Genomic DNA, 17,047 nt, shown 5'->3' on the forward strand with positions numbered 1-17,047 from the left:
GGGATCACCTGGCAGCACCTCACAAGATGCACTGAGCTCAGGAAAGTTAGTGTCTGACTCAGTAAGGAAGCTGACCGTGGCTTCATTCAGGTCCCACTCCTCAGCTCGTGGGCAGAAATTCAGCTTCAATGGAACTTTTGTGTTAAAATGACGCCTTTCCACTTTTCAACTCAGACAAGCAAAATATTGTCAGCTTATGGACAAATTGCTTGAGGCATCTACTCAGTATTTACATAACTGCTGTCTCATTATCTTTATGACCCGTGGGGCTGGTAGCTTTTGTAGGATTGAAGATGACATCTTTTGACAGTAATAGGGTAGAGCTGTGATCCTTTTGTACACTTAAACTCTGTGGTAATAACCACTAGTCCAGAAACCATAGAAGTAAAAGGAGAGATGAAGGCCACTACTAGTACATAAGAATAGCTAATTTCTTTTATTTTTATTATGTATTCACTAAAAATAGTAGTGTTATAGGGAATAGGATGGATATTCACTTTCTTTTACAGGAGAACATGATAATTGCTCAGCACCTGACTTGAAAAGTACTCACCTAATTCCAGTTATTTATTTATTCTTATTATAATTCAAATGGTTTTCAACTCCCGTGTTCTGATCTGAGGGAGCAAATGCTTATGTAAAAGGAAAACCCATTTCCAAAGTATCAATTTCAGTGAATAAGAAAGTACTCTTAAAATTTTGCCAGTCAAGTGTTATTTTTATATGTATTTTAAATTATCTTAGTAATACATAGAGATTGCTCTTAGAAAAAAATAATGATTGATTCATTAAGGTTTGAAAGGGAAAAGATAATAGGAGTTGATCATTTTTTTTCTTTTTATCTGGTGTTGTTTTGCCTCTGTTGTTTAGAAAAGACATTACACCCCTTTATCAGGCAACTCTACATAAACTTCTTATTTTTCAGAATATTTTAGGAATCCATTATGGCAGCAGGTTTCCCTGAGGCGTGTTCACAAGTCTTTAGTGCTCCTTATTCCCCCCATGCTCTCTCCTCTGCTCTGCTCTATACTTAATCCTTCCTGCTCCACCATTCCTTTTTTCATCTTTTTACTGCCTGTGTTCTAACCCCCTCCCTCCCTTGACATGCACTTGTTCAGCCCTTACTACTTTCCTGAGCCCCAACTTTAACCAGCTCCCTTTCCTTTAGAAGGTAATCGCTTTTGAAACTAGACAAGGACAGTCCCTGTGTCCGTCCCATTTTGTTATTAAGCAATCCTAGAGGTGGCATTTCAGCATTGAAACAACAATGAACCAGGATTTAAAACACCTGATTCTTAATTTTGTTGGTTACTAATGGAACTAGTCATCTGTGGGGTGGCCCTCTCCAGGCCACAACCAGAGACCTTATCTTTCTCATTGACACTGCCTGTTTTACATACTTTACAGTGGGAAAATTTAGCTCAGAAAATATACAGTAGGTGAAAACATCTCATGACTTATAAAGAACTGAATTTATACCTTATAACTTTAAGAAAGACATTTAACTTCCTCCTATAGCTGTTATGTGGCTTTACTGCAACTGTTTTCCTGGTAGTTAATATATTAGAGTTAACATATTATTCTTGAATCTTAAGTTTTTGCCATCCTGTTCTGTTTTACTTCTGCTTTCTTAAATTCATTTTGGGGAAACACACACCATGTGTTATAATTGCAAATGGCGAACAACCCCTGCGTGAATGATTTCTGGGCAGCCACACGTGAGGAAGATGGTAGATGTGAACTGATGGAATGTGGTGCCCACCTGTGGTCCCAGCACTTGGCGGTGGAAGCAGGAGCGACTGGGAGCCAAAGACCATTCTCAGTTTGTAATGAGTCTGAGACCAACTTGGCTAAATGAGACCCTGTCTCAAAAGTTAATTTAAAAAAAAAGTACAGAATCTATAAATGAAAGACGTGCTTTTGTTGTTAATAAATTAAAATTTATTTGGAAACTAAGTTGATAGGATAACTTGAAATTTTTTAACCATTTACATGGGAAGTACATATCAAACTCATAATGTTGTTTGACACTGAATTTTCTTCTCTAGTAAAACGGAACAAATATAACAAGCAGGAAATCTTTATTACAATAATGTAGTTTCTTGGTTTTTCTTTTAAGTGAGGGAAAGATACAAATGATAAAATTAATTCAGAACCAGACACTTTTCAGTGCCCCACATTTGTTACTGTTTCAAAAATAGCAAAACACTCCTAGGGTGAGGTCACAGTACCAGTTTTGAGCTGATCTCCCACTGTGACAGGCAGGTTCTAGTGCTGGTTCATAGCAAGGTGATGGCAGTCTCCACATTAGTTACCAACTGTGCATGTGTGTGCATGCATGCCACTGCGTGTGTGTTGGTCATAGGACAGCCGGCGAGATTCGGTTCTCACCTACTACTGTGTGGGTTCTGGGGACCAAACCCAAAAGTGTCAACTCTAAGCATGCTAGTGCCTTTAACATCTTGCTAGCCCTTGATATATTTTCTTTTTAAAACACAAATACAACCACATTAAAAAAAAAAAGAACACACTGAATTTTGAAGGGTTTGTGCAAAAGTGACTGAATAGCCACTGAGATTTTATTTTTAATAATGACTTTTTCCCTTTATAATTTGGGGGATAAGTATTGGAAAAATTAAGACAGTAGTTTAAGATCTAACTGAAGTCAGTTTGAATGACTATGCAAGATGTGTGTTTCTTTTTCTAAGTCTTTTGGGGGATGGGAAGGAGGTTTTTGTGTGTATGGATGTTTTGGCTGTATGTATGTATGTGCGCCATATTCAGGTTCGGTGCCCATAGAGGCCAAAAGAGGGTGTTCTATCCCTGGATCTAGAATTATAGATAGTTACAAGTCACCATGTGGGTACTGGGAAGTGATCCTGGGTCTTGTAGAACTGTTGTTAACTGCTGAGCCCTCTCTTCAGCACCGGATGTGTTTGCTTTGGCTAATAATATCATTTCGCTGCCAAAATCATGTTATTGGCACGTGAACATGCCTGAGCAGTGTTTGGCGCGTGTCTGCTTATCTCTGGGGTCTGGGTGGACCACACTTGTGAATGGGGAGGCCAAAAGACAGTCGTACACATTAGTTCTTACTGGCCATATGCAGTGATGTTTGAGGCAGGGTCTTCCAGTTTCTTGCAGAAGAATGTCTGTGCCTACCATCCCAGCACTAAAATTAAATGTGTGTGCCAGCACATCTGGCTTTTTATTTGGAACTAACTCGGGTCCCCGAGTTTGTACAACAAGTATTTTACCCAGTGAGCTTCTCTCCAGCCTGAACTGTCACATTTTGTTAGAAGTAATTTTGTTATATCAGCTTGTTCATAACCATGACATTGCTTTCTTCATATTTCCTTCCAGCAATACTTTTTTATTTAGAAAGTTAGAAAATATTTTCAGAGATAAAAGTGTCATTTAGTTACATTAAAAAACAAGTACCTATTAGTGTACATTACTATTTAAAAAATACAAAACAATCCTTTTTTATCCTTAGGGTTTTCTGCATTTTTCAGTTTCCCTTTTCCTTAATTCTTCTCTGTACTTGAAATGTTTTAAGTGAATCTAATTGTATAAAACAAACCGTTTTTAAAACAATAGATGTGACACTTTGAAAAATTAATTTTAAATGCATGACCTGTTGACTTTCAAGAGGTTACATCTCTGCTGAGAGGTAAATATTAAAATGAGAGGACATGGGAGCATAACTGTACCTGTGGGTGAAGAGCACTGCTGGTGGGTGAGTCCTGGCTGTACTGGTTCCTTCAGCACCAGTCTTGCTTTCACGCAGGCCCAGTAAAGTGGCGCTGTGCTGCTCAGGGCAGACTGTGGTTTCTGCTCTTACCTTTTACAGCCGTTCTTGGCATCTACTTTTTATATGTTCCAGGGAGCCCGCGGTCATATCAGCAGTGGATGCATACGGTCAAGGTAAGCACACGCCTTTTGTTTCTTCCTTTTTTGCTCAAGAAAGTGAGGAGAAATGTTCAAAGAAAGTTTCCTGGCTGTATTTAACACTGTTCAATTTGAAATGTGTACATTTTTATCACACTTTCAATCTTTTCGTTTATAGTTTGTTTATAATTAGAAAAGAAATTTAAAATGAAAATGGTTAGTTCAGAAGTAAAAGGCTTATTCAAAGCCAGCGTTTGCCTGTGTTTTGGATTATACCTCAGAGCACCAATGTGCTGGTTAGATTCTGACAGCATGACACAATTAAGAGGAGGGAACCTCAATTAAGGAAATACCTGTATCATTTTGGCCTGTGGACAAGGCTTTATGACATTTTCTTGATTGATGATTGATGTAGCAGCCCACTTTGGAGAATGCTACCCTGGGCAGGTGGTCCTGGGAGGTTTAAGAAAGGTAGCTGAATATGAGCTACCTTTATATGTTTATATATGGAAGGGGGCCAGCAAGCAGCATCCCCCCTTCAGCTTCCTGCTTGAACTCCTGCCCTGGCTTCCATTGATGATGGGCTTTAACCTGTATGATGTAATAAATTCTTTTCTCCTGAAATTGATTTTCGTGTCACAACAACAGAAATCAAACAAAGAGCCAGGGTACAAAGTTTTGTTAGTATGTTTTTTTTTTAACATGAAAAAAAAAAAAAAAAAAACTCCCATAGATTGAGTATTGCCCAACATCAAACCAGCTGATAAACATCATGTTCTCTTTATTGAGAAACTTTAAGTTTATATTCAGTATTGTCCATATTCTTCTTCTATTTAAACTTCAGTGATGAAATTACTCTTGAATGATGCTTTACACCAACTAAAAGAGCAGAACAGAATATTTAAACCTTGTCTTAAATTATTATAAAATGTAAAATCTTAAAAACACTGGGCATGCTTTTAGGGTCTTTAACTTACAATTATTTTCTGTATTATTAACAGTGCTTCATTTCTTCAGGACAATTTGCTCACAAGTCTTTAAAAAAGAATGTTTCTCTCCTTTCAGAAAGGAAGCGCACTGTTCAACACAGCCGTGACCAAAGCAACTCCTGCTGTGAGAACTGCATACAAATTTGTAAGTTTCCTCTCTAGGTTTTAGATTTTTTGTTGACAAAATTACACATATGATGTGCATGCATGCGTGTTTGTATTTGTTTTCTTTTTATTTAATTAAGGTCAGTCTGTAATTACTTTCTACACGCTTTTTGAGAATTTTATATATGAGTATTGATTGTATTTATGTCACTCACTCTCCTCCTCCCTCTAGTTCCTCTGGTGTCACTCTCCTCAAATTCATGTCCTCCTCTTCTTAAAATATAATTGTTACATATATGCATATGTATGTATGTTTATTTAAGTATATAAGTTATAAATACAACCTGCTGAGCCTGTTTAGTGTTGCTCATATGTATGGGATAAACTCTTCGGGTTGGCTAACCCATCAGGCACCTCATTTCTGGTGAAAACAGATTCTGTCCCTCTCTGACCTGCCATTAATTGCTAGTAGCTCTTTCTCTAGAAATCAAGCCCTGTGAGAATTTTCCCATTTACGCGACAGATCAATTGGTGTAGTCATTTTTGTAGATCTTGCTTAGTCAACCATATTGTTGAGATGTGCTGGGTGCAGCTTCACTGTCGTATACAGAAGATACTATCTTGCAACAGACACCCTCTTCTGGTCCTTTGGCTCTTGTGCTCTTTCTGCATTCCCTGAGCCTCAGCTGTACCGTTGTGTTGCAGATTTATCAGTGGGGCTGAACACCCACAGCTGTCCTCTGTGTTTTGGCCAGTTGTGGATCCATAAGTTGAAGCAGGGTCTCCCACTAGAGCCTGGGGTTCATCATTGGGCTAGGTTGGATGAGGTTAGGGAACCTCATGAATCTGCCCATCTCTGCCTTCCCAGCACTGTAACACAAGTGCAGCCTCGTGCCCAGCCTTTTACTTGGCTCTGGTGTTGGAATGCAGGTCTTCATGCCAGCATGGCAAGTCCTTTTCCATCTGAGCTGCCGCTGCAGATGTGCTTTCTGTTTTTTAAATAAGATTTACAAAATGTTTAGAGTACATATGAACAAAATAGTCTGCTATTAAAATAATATTGTATAGAAAGGTATTTTCTTCATCTAATCTAAAAATATGTCCTTATTTTATTTCAGTTATCAACAAAATATTAGCAAATTTTGAAGCAGTCCATAATGAGATGCTAGTTGGAAAATTGGATTAATTTCTACACTGTATCTTAAATGGTCCTTGTTTGCTTGAGGAGAAAATAAGCAGAGCAATGTGTGGTAACATCTGTTCACTAGAAGATGCTTTAATTCTCCATGTTCGGAGATTTTTTTGGCTTAGAGAAAGAATAACAGTGAAAAAAGCAGCAAAAAACAAGTAATGAAAAACGCTCTTTAATACTACAACTAACACATAGTGAGACCAGCCCCACCTATGTCCTGCTGCATTTTCTCCCATCCTTCACAGTTTACATATCTAAAAACACTCAGCTGTTCCTCGTTGCTTTCGTTCAAGAGTTTATGCTCTGACTTCCTGTCCTTTCTCACGCTGTCCCCACTACTGAGAATACTCATTCATTCTTTACTGAACTGTGACATTGCTTCACCTCTGAGAACTAGCTCAGGTCTACATTTCATTAGTTTCCTTTCCACTCGCATGCTCCCCCCAACCCCCAAAAGAGGTGGAGCCCTCCCTTTGCTCCTGTAAGAACTGTAGAATTCGTTTCAGCACTTATGTCATCTAAACCTGTTGATCTCAAGATGATGAGGTCCTGGGGAACAAGTAATGGACTGGTATTCAGTGAGACCTTTTAAAACTAATGGTTATGTGTATTTTATGTTTCTGAAAGCTTCCGTGGTAGTTGTGATTTCATAAGACTTCATCCTCAAGTGCGTTCTCAGAAAAATATTTGTATAATTCATGTAATAATAATTAAACTTTAATAATGTTCAGGACTAGTGATAGTGACTTAAAAGTATGTCATGCCCCACCCCCACCCCCTGAGGGAGAAGCAGCCTTGCCAGGCCACAAAGAAGGTCATTGCAGCTAGTCCTGATGAGACCTGATAGGCTATGGTCAGAGAAAAGGGAAGGAGGACCTCCCTATCAGTGGACTTAGAGAGGGGCAGGGAGGAGATGAGGGAGGGAGGGTGCAATTGGGAGGGAATGAAGGAGGGGCTACATCTAGGATACAAAGTAAATAAACTGAAATTAACATAAAAAAGTATGTCATGTAGTCACCCTTTGTGTTGTAAATCAATTATTTAAGAGTTAGATTTTTTAATTTAATTTTGTTTTATTAATTACACTTTATTCACTTTGTATCCCCCCATAAGCCCCTCCTTCCTCCCCGCCTGGTCCTACCCTTCCTCCCCTTTCTTCACATATGCCCCTCCCCAAGTCCACTGATAGGGAAGGTCCTCCTCTCCTTTCTTCTGATCTTAGTCTTATCAGATCTCATCAGGAGTGGCTACATTGTCTTCTTCTGTGGCCTGGTAAGGCTGCTCCCCGCTCAGAGGGAGGTCATCAAAGAGCAGGCCAATCAGATTATGTCAGAGGCAGTCCCTCTTCCCAATACTATGTAACCCACTTGGACACTGAACTGTCATGTGCTACATCTGTGCAGGGGTTCTAGGTTATCTCCATGCCTGGTACTTGGTTGGAGTCTCTGGGAAGACCTCTGTATTCAAATGTTCTGGTTCTGTTGCTCTCCTTGTGGGGTTCCTGTCCTCTCCAGATCTTACTTTTTCCCACTTCTTACATAAGATTCCATGAACTCTGCCCAATAGTTGGCCATAAGTCTCAGCATCTGCTTTGATAGTCTGCAGGGCGGAGCCTTTCAGAGGCCCTCTGGGGCAGGTTCCTAGGTTGTTTCCTGTATTCTTCTTCTTCTGATGTCCATCCTCTTTGCTTTTTGGGATGGGGATTGAGCATTTTAGTCAGGGTCCTCTCTTTTGATTAGTTTCTTTAGATGTTTAGATTTTAGTAGTTTTATCCTATGTTATATGTCTATGTGAGTGAGTATATACCGTGTGCGTCTTTCTGCTTCTGGGATAGCTCACTCAGGATGATCTTTTCCAGGTCCCACCATTTACCTGCAAATTTCATGATTTCCTTATTTTTCATTGCAGAGTAATACTCCATTGTGTAGATGTACCACAATTTCTGCATTCATTCTTCAGTTGAGGGGCATCTGGGCTGTTTCCAGCTTCTGGCTATTACAAATAAAGCTGCTACAAACATGGTTGAGCAAATGTCCTTTTTGTGTACTTGAGCCTCTTTTGGATATATGCCTAGGAGTGGTATGGCTGGATCTTGAGGAAGCGCTATTCCTAGTTGTCTGAGAAAACGCCAGATTGATTTCCAGAGTGGTTGTACCAGTTTACATTCCCACCAGCAGTGGAGAAGGGTTCCCCTTTCTCCATAGCCTCTCCAGCATGTATTATCACTTGAGTTTTTGATCTTGGCCATTCTGATGGGTGTAAGGTGAAATCTCAGGGTTGTTTTGGTTTGCATTTCCCTGATGGCTAATGAGGTTTAGCATTTCTTTAAGTGTTTCTCTGCCATTGATATTCCTCTACAGAGAATTCTCTGTTTAGCTCTGTTCCCCATTTTTTTAATTGTATTACTTGGTTTGTTGCTTTTCAGCCTCTTCAGTTCTTTATATATGCTGGATATTAGCTCTCTGTCAGATAGAGCGTTGGTGAAGATTTTTTCCCAATATGTAGACAGTCGTTTTATTTTGATGATGGTGTCCTTTGCTTTACAGAAGCTTTTCAGTTTCAGGAGGTCCCATTTATTGATTGTTGATCTTAGAGCCTGTGCTGTTGGTGTTCTGTTCAGGAAGTTGTTTGCTTTATAAATGTCAGTCTTCCACTTGTTTGGTTTTCTTATAATTTTGTTGGGAAGCCTTTCAAGTATCCACCACTGCCCCAGGATTGGTGTAAGTATCCACCTGAAGGAGGGTTTCCCACAAGGCAATGGCACAGCCTCTGAGAAAGAATTCAGACTGAGCTTCCTTTCTCACAAGCAAAACTGTAAATTCTTAAAATGCAATGCAGCAACAATAAAATTCAACTACCACTGGTCCTCTTGATGATGAGCTCCTAATAAGTTTCCTTAGGATTCCACTGTTATATTGTTCTTCCAAATATATTTTTATCCCTACTTTCATTCACTTCTTTTCATTAAAGTAATAATAAAGCACACTTGATCAGTGTCTCATTATGGAAAGTCTGATCACTCAAATCATACATTGTTTTATTTTGAATTTTCTCCGCAAGGCTGTAATATCTTTACAAACTAAAAATTAAACTCCTGAAGGATTATTTCTTCAAGTAATTTCTGGCAAATTCAGGTCTTTAGAATATACTTCATTTACTTGTGATTATATCAAGAGGTTTGAAGACATGAATAAATCATTTTGTGGCATATTTTTAACCAAAGCTGATCCTTGTGCAATGTCCATATTTTGAAACTTGAGTGCTTGACTGTATGTCAGTAGCACTCTGGGCTTTGCACTTGTTAATAGGGAAAGCTCCTTTTCCTCAGGGAACTTAAGGTCATATTTTGACTCCCCTCAAAAAAACAGCTTAGAGGAGCAGCACAAGTTAGTGGGAACAAGGGCTTTGGGATTGACGTCCAAACTGTGTGTCTGTGATAAGACTAATGCTGCCCTCTTTTTGGTGAGGCTTAAAAATCGGTGTATTTTAAAACATTGTTTTGTCCTTCCTCCTTGAAAAGAGGAGATAGTAGAATTTACAACTAAATATAATCTTGATTTTCATGTAGACTACATAGACTTAATTTGCTGGCCTACTGTCCTGTTTTGTAAGTTGTCTTGATAACAGTGCAGTTTTGGAGCTGTGACAGTAAACTGCAGTGTATGCAAGCATGCAGCACGCAGTCAGAAAACGAAATAAATGAGGCTTCCTTTCCTCTGTTTTCACCATGAACACTGAGTAGAAATCTCCAGCGCAACAAAGACCCCACCATTATGAAGCTTCCCATTACCCTAAGTTGGACCCCACAATTCATAGCCAGACTGGAGACACTCAACTGTGAGGCCAAAACCCAGAGAAATATGAAGGTAGCATGAAACTGTTCAGTGACTGTTAGTTTTTGGTGGAAAAATCTATGTATGAAATAGCCACACCCCAAATATGCCAGTGCTAGTAAAATCTGTCTGAAAAAGCACTTTAATAACATTCTGTAAAATAGCTTCAATTCCTGAAGCTTACACATTTGCCCAAATAACTTGATGCTGTGATTTAACTTGTCTCCATCTCTCATTGGTAACAATTTTGCCATTAGGTACTCAGTTGATTCCAGGCTGAATGTTAACCTTTCTGTGTTTGTATATAATACAGATTGACCCTTTTAACCAGCAAATTTAGCCTTAATAAAATGGTAAGTAGATGGCATCCCCAAAATTGTGTTAGGATATAATTTTTCTTTCTAACTTTCTAGCTAATCTAGTTAGCAATTCTTGTTAGAGATAATTCTGTGTCTGTATATTTAGTAAATGATACTAAATGCAAAGCTCAGTACACTTATTCTCACTTTCTAGGCAAAGAGTCATGCCAGACTGGGAATAAAAGAAGTCAAGAGCAGGCTGAAACACAAGGTGTGTCCATCTTATGGTCTTCTTACTTCACCTGATTTTGTATGAGTTTGAAGCCCCTGCTCTACAGACTTATGAGATTGATGTTTTAAAGCCTTTTGAAGTATGCTTTTCCTTTATTCAAGAAATTGTTTTTCATCACAGGCTCTCTGTCAACTATCTCTGTGCTATTCAATATGCATCTACTGAGTAATCTCTTTATTGTTTACATGTTTTATCACAGAAAGTGGAGATCTTCAAAGATACTGTTAACAGGATGTATGTCTTCATAAAATTGTATGCCTTTATGGTACATTTGAAGATCTTGCTTTGAAATGATCATTAAAAAAAAAAACATCTTTTTGGAATTAATCAGGATATGCCATCATTAAGTTTTACAAGTTCATTTAAATGGTAGTTACTACATTGAAGAATTCCTAATTTATAAAAGATCACCTATAACAATTTGATTTTAAATCTATGAGTATGGCAGGTATCATGTGAATGCCTATATAATGAGATGTGTTTGGTTTAATTACAAATTACATCTTTGCAATTTTATTAACAATTATGTTTTGAAATTTTACTTTTGAAGAAAACAAACCACTTAAAAATCTGCCATTTTAGTAATGGTGAACATTTATCTTCATATAAATTTTGTTTCAACTAGTCAAAGTATAGATTATTTTTGAAATTATTAAATTAAGTAATTATTGAAATTATTAACTCACACCATAGAAAATCTTTTTTTCCTTAGCTTATTCTTTGAAATTGTAGCCAAAATGTAATTGTTTTCTTTGGATGCTTCACAGATACCTTATTAATCAAATAACATTAGTTAAAAAAATAGAGTACTGTAAAATAATTCTACTTTTCTTCATGTGTAGGACAATGAGGAAGATCATGGGACCTGTTCTGGCTTGGTACAGTACACACCAGTTTATACCTTACACAATGAAAAGGGAGACGACAGAGAGAAGCATAAGCTTTCCCAGGTGAGGATGCTTACCCCTGTGCCGCAAAGATTGCACAAATTCAGCAGATTCCTCAGGAGTAACTTGGACCATTAATATTCGTATAGGAAAATCAACATTAGTGATCGGGGGGAGGGGGAGTAGTGGACTCAGGACTGTCAATGGAGAAACAAATATCCCTAATCTTAGAATTCCATCTTGATGTAGACATGGAACATCCCAAGAATATTCTGGATAACACATCATATTCAAAACATAAGCTTATTATACTGTTTATTAAAATGTTGGCTAAATTTGCCATTGGACTCTGTGTAAGCTGTCTAAAGGATTAATTTGGTGTTAGGACAATTCATGTCCACAGATATCTCAGTGTGTATGTACAGCTTTGTAGCACCCAAAAAGTCCAAACATGAAACAGTGCTGGTCTCAAGCTTTTTACATACAGGATATTTAATTTGTGTTTTGTCATGTCTTCAAAAAGTTTATGCTACAGTGAGTCTGAGAGACAGTTCAATCTGTGATTATGTGAAATGACAAGGAACAGCAATAATAGACTCCTTTTGCCAAGAACATAAAATGAAACCCAGGCAAAATTAAAACAATATTAGGAAATCCAAGGGTGAATTACTGTATAGATGATCCTTAACTTATGATGGGGTGCCTCCTGATAGGCCCATGGGAAGCTGTTCATATTGTAACTGAAAATGCCATAAAGACACTAACTTATTGCGCATCATAACTAAGCAGCCCCGTTCACTGTTGGGTTGTTCCCGCTGTGGCAGCATCTGACAGGAGGCTCTGAGTCCCTGCACTACCCAGAATCAAGGAGTAGTATTGTATCATTTACTGCTCAAAAGTTGAAAGATCATTTTTACCTAAAATATATTGCTTTTCTCTATAGTAAACTTAAAAACCTATATCTGACAGAGGGCTAATATCCAGTATATAAAGAACTAAAGAAGTTAAACAGCAAAAAATCAGGTAATCCAATTAAAAAATGGGGTACAGAGCTAAACAGAGAATTCTCTGCAGAGGAATATAGAATGGCAGAGAAACACTAAGAAATGCTCAACCTCATTAGCCATCAGGGAAATGCAAATCAAAACAACCCTAAGATTTCACCTTATACCCATCAGAATGGCTAAGATGAAAAACTCAAGTGACAACACATGCTGGAGAGGTTGTGGAGAAAGGGGAACCCTCCTCCACTGCTGGTGGGAATGTAAACTTGTACAACTCTGGAAACTCTGGAAAGCAATCTGGTGCTTTCTCAGACAACTAGGAATAGTGCTTCCCCAAGATCCAGCCATACCACTCCTGGGCATATATCCAAAAGAGGCTCAAGTACACAAAAAGGACATTTGCTCAACCATGTTTGTAGCAGCCTTATTTGTAATAGCCAGAAGCTGGAAACAGCCCAGATGCCCCTCAGTGGGCGAAAGGATACAGAAATTGTGGTATATCTACACAATGGAATATTACTCAGCAATAAAAACACAAGGAAATCATGAAATTTTCAGGTAAATGGTGGGATCTGGAAAAGATCATCCTGAGTGAGCTATCCCAGAAGCAGAAAGATGCACATGGTATATACTCACTCATATAGACATACAATATAGGCTAAACCTACTAAAATCTGTACACCTAAAGAAACTAATCAAGAGGGAGGACTCTTACTAAAATGCTCAATTCCTATCCCGAAAAGCAAAGAGGATGGACATCAGAAGAAGGAGAAAAGAGGGAACAAGTCAGGAGCCTGACACAGAGGACCTCTGAAAAGGTCTGCCCTGCAGACTATCAGTGTAGATGCTGAAACTTATGGGCAACCTTTGGGCAGAGTGAAGGCAATCTTATGAAAGAAGGGGGAGATAGAAAGACCTAAAGGGGACAGGAACTCCACAAGGAGAGCAACAGAACCAAAAAATCTGATCACAGGGGTCTTTCCTGAGACTGATACCCCAACCAAGGACTATGCATGGAGATAACCTAAGACCCCTGCACAGATGTAGCCCATGGCAGTTCAGGATCCAAGTGAGTTCCACTGTAATAGGAACAGGGACTGTGTCTGACATGAACTGATTGGCCTGCTCTTTAATCACCTCCCCCTGAGGGTGAAGCAGCATTACCAGGCCATAGAAGAAGACACTGCAGCCACTCCTGATGAGACCTAATTGACTAGGATCAGAAGGAAGGAAAAGAAGTCCTCCCCTATCAGTGGACTTGGGGAGAGGCATGCATGCAGACGGTTGAGGAAGGGAGGGATTGGGACGGGAGGAGGGAGAGAACCACAGGGGAGATACAAAGTGAAGAGAGTGTAATTAATAAAGAAAAAAAAAAGAAAATTAAAAAAGAGAGAGAAAAAAAAGTCTTAAAGCCAAACCATCATAGCTTAGGGACTGTATATCTAAGAGGTTTTTTAGACTTGGCTATTTTGTATACTGTAATTAAATATTATATAAAGCTTCTGTTCAAATGCTGATATCACTAAAAATACTGTTCCAATTGGGAAAGTGTTTAGAAAAATAGCAGTGTAATCTGTTATTTTGTAGTTAAAGTAGGCTTCCAAAGATTTTAACCAATTAAATTTTCCATATCAAATTGCAGTTTATTGGGCACCTTTAGAAATCACCTTTACACTCAAATGCAGAGTGTCTACAAAGCTTCGTTTACGAATTCTGTCAAGGTTGACAGCCAGGCTGATCATAGCATTTGTCTGTAGCTCATACTAGAATAGTGGCAGGTAAGGAGCCACACCCTAAAGGAAGGAGGGCTTTATTTGGCTCACAGTCTGAGGGTGCAGTCCACTGTGGCAGGAGACTGGATGGCAGGTGTTTGAAGCAGCTGGTAGCATGCCATGCACTGCTAGGAAAACACAGAAGAATGCTGCTACTCAGCTGCGCTTCTCCCTTCTAGTTCACCCTGGGATCATAGCCCATTGAATGCTGTTACCTACCTTTCTAGAAAACATAAGAATATAGAAAATCTTCATGGGTACATGCAGAAGTTATTTCCGTGGGATTCTAAATACTATTTTTGTGTAAATCAAGATGAACCATGCAATTCCAGATTTTGTCATCTTGATAGCAAAACATATCACTTTAAAAGCATAGCTTTCTACCTTTTGTCCTCATAGGCTCATGGCTCTCCTATAACCCGAAATGCGTGCAACACAGAATCAAAAGTCCACATAGTCTTAGCGACCCCGTGCTGTTTAAAACTCTGGAGTGCTGCTCTCAGCTAAGACTCAAGTGTCTAAGAGAACTCCTCCTGTTAGTATTCAGTTTTCTTTTTAGACCAATGTATGACATTTTTATTATAATTTACTAATTTCTGTTTTTACATGTTTCATGTTAATTTCTAGAAATCGATTTTTTAATTTCTATGCTTAAGGAATAAAACATTTTTATATACATGGCAAAATGGTTACATTTGAACAAATTAACACATCCATTGCCTTCCCAGGTAACTTTTTGTGGCACATAAGAGCACATCAAACCTACATTTATCAGTTTCTCAGTATACAATACATTGGAGTTAACTGTGATCCTTCCTAGTACATCTGATGGAAAAATTAGTACAGAGCCAGACCTGACTTCTTTGAAAAAGGAACTTAATTTTAACATTGTGTAAAATAAAATATCTCTTTGTCTTGGTTTCCTCATTTTTAATTGATAGTAACATCATGCACCATTTTCCTAAGCTGCTATAGGAATTATCAGTGTGAAAAAAAAATAGCTTCATAAATGAAGTATAATAGGTACTCTACAATTGGTGCTGTTCATGTGCACACATGTGTCCTGAGTGCCAGGTCCTTTGTAACAATGGCCCTGTTTGACTCTCTTCTCTTGTGTGAAATTTCTTAGTCACTAAACAGCACTGTGTCACAAAAGTAGCAGGTATTCCTCTTCATTCTAAGTGGGCAGCTGACTGCTGACTTTAGCATATGATTGCAAGAGCAATACACATCTTGTTTTATGAATAAGTCTTTTGTCTATAACTTTGCAAGGTGGTGTTTGTTTTATTGTTAGCTGCATTAAGAAATGACTTTGAATGGACTTGACTCTTCCTACTCTGAGTCCATTTAATTATCAGTACTGACCCAGCTGTGGAAAGAATATAGCTTTCAGTTTCTACCAAGGCTTGCCAATGAAAGACTTTGTTTTCATTTATCTTTCAGAATATTAAATGAAATTGTGATCATTTGAATTGTAAGAATGTGTCTTTAACATAAGCAAAGTCTACAGTGTGGATGCTATGGGAGATGAATTTAAATATGTCTGTCCCATTACCTTGCTTGTCTTTGGAATAGACTGTGAATCTATAATCCTCCCCCAACAAATAGTAATTTGTGTGCTGGTCTGCTAATTAGTATGGCTGTTTTCTGTTTTGTTGATGAGGCTTAAATAAATGTCAAGGGTACAGCCATGAAGAGCTCCCAATTAGGCTTCACATTTGTAAAACCCAGCCCTTTCCCTTCTGTGTGGAGATGACAGTTCTAACAGCCGCCCTAGCCTAACAGGACTCCAGGGAAAGGATCCTTCTCTGATTTTATTGAAAGTAGGGCCAGTTTGGTCCAGTGAGAATACTGCTACCGGTCATGGTGCAGAGCGGTTTTAATCCCATGTACTTACCTTCTTTTGTCAATTTTATATTAACAGAATCCTGAAGAGTTAGTGAACAATATTAGCCCATTAATTCTAATTTTGTCATATGAAATTGTCTAAAATGTAATAGAAAATTTTAAGAATAAAGAAAAATTCCTTTCAATAATAAATTTTAGACTATAAGCCTATGCTAGGATCTGCTTTAAAGGATATTTACTATTCTTGGCTTAGTCCAGCAATCTTTGTGTGTATGTGTGTGTCTTTCTGTCTGCTTCTGTCTCTCTCTCATACACACATACACACACACACAACACACACGCACATGCATGCACACACTAGGCTAACTATGCTAGTGAACAAGAATAAGAGCTTAGCCATATCACTAGGCAGCATTAACAGATGGATGGCCCTAAGCAAGACATTTCACTGTGACAAAATTTCATGGAAGAGGAGGACTGAGGATGCTTTTTGTTACTAAGCCTGATTAAAACCCTGGCACACATATCACTTTTAACTGTGTCACTGGGACAAATGCTAGTCCACTAGAGTTTCTCCTTTTGACCTTCTAGACTGTTTACATAGTCTCTGCAGGGAAGGTGGCCTTTCCTTTGCAGAGCGCTGTCACACAGTGTGCTTGAGGATGAACGCTCACTAGGAATGGAGTCAGGACTCTGTACAGTGCTCACGAGTGGAACAATGTGTAATAGCCTTGCTACTATACACTAGTAGTTTGAAAAAAGAACAGTTCTTTTTTAAATAAGTGATGAGGATATTTTTCTTATAAAATGTGATTGATAAGATTTTTTATATACTCATGCTCATTTAAAATGAAATGTTGGTGTTTCTGTGTTTCTTTTTATGTTAGATTGTTTACAAAGCATTCTAACAGAATTGAGTAGCTATTACAAGTTTA

The 17,047-nt window shown here is 38.3% G+C and overlaps 1 protein-coding gene across 2 annotated transcripts in view; it reads left to right on the plus strand.

Annotated features, from left to right (window-relative positions):
* Window positions 1-17,047, plus strand: part of Dennd1b (DENN domain containing 1B) — a 235,996-nt gene that overhangs the window by 198,275 nt on the left and 20,674 nt on the right. For both annotated transcript variants that reach the window (XM_021649456.2, XM_021649457.2), the window contains 4 exons: window positions 3,887-3,927; window positions 4,957-5,025; window positions 10,524-10,580; window positions 11,444-11,551. In XM_021649456.2, the coding sequence (XP_021505131.1) occupies window positions 3,887-3,927; window positions 4,957-5,025; window positions 10,524-10,580; window positions 11,444-11,551 (275 nt within the window). The remainder of the gene's footprint in view (window positions 1-3,886; window positions 3,928-4,956; window positions 5,026-10,523; window positions 10,581-11,443; window positions 11,552-17,047) is intronic.

This window comes from Meriones unguiculatus, chromosome 11 (assembly GCF_030254825.1).
Source record: "Meriones unguiculatus strain TT.TT164.6M chromosome 11, Bangor_MerUng_6.1, whole genome shotgun sequence".
NCBI classification, from domain to species: domain Eukaryota; kingdom Metazoa; phylum Chordata; class Mammalia; order Rodentia; family Muridae; genus Meriones; species Meriones unguiculatus.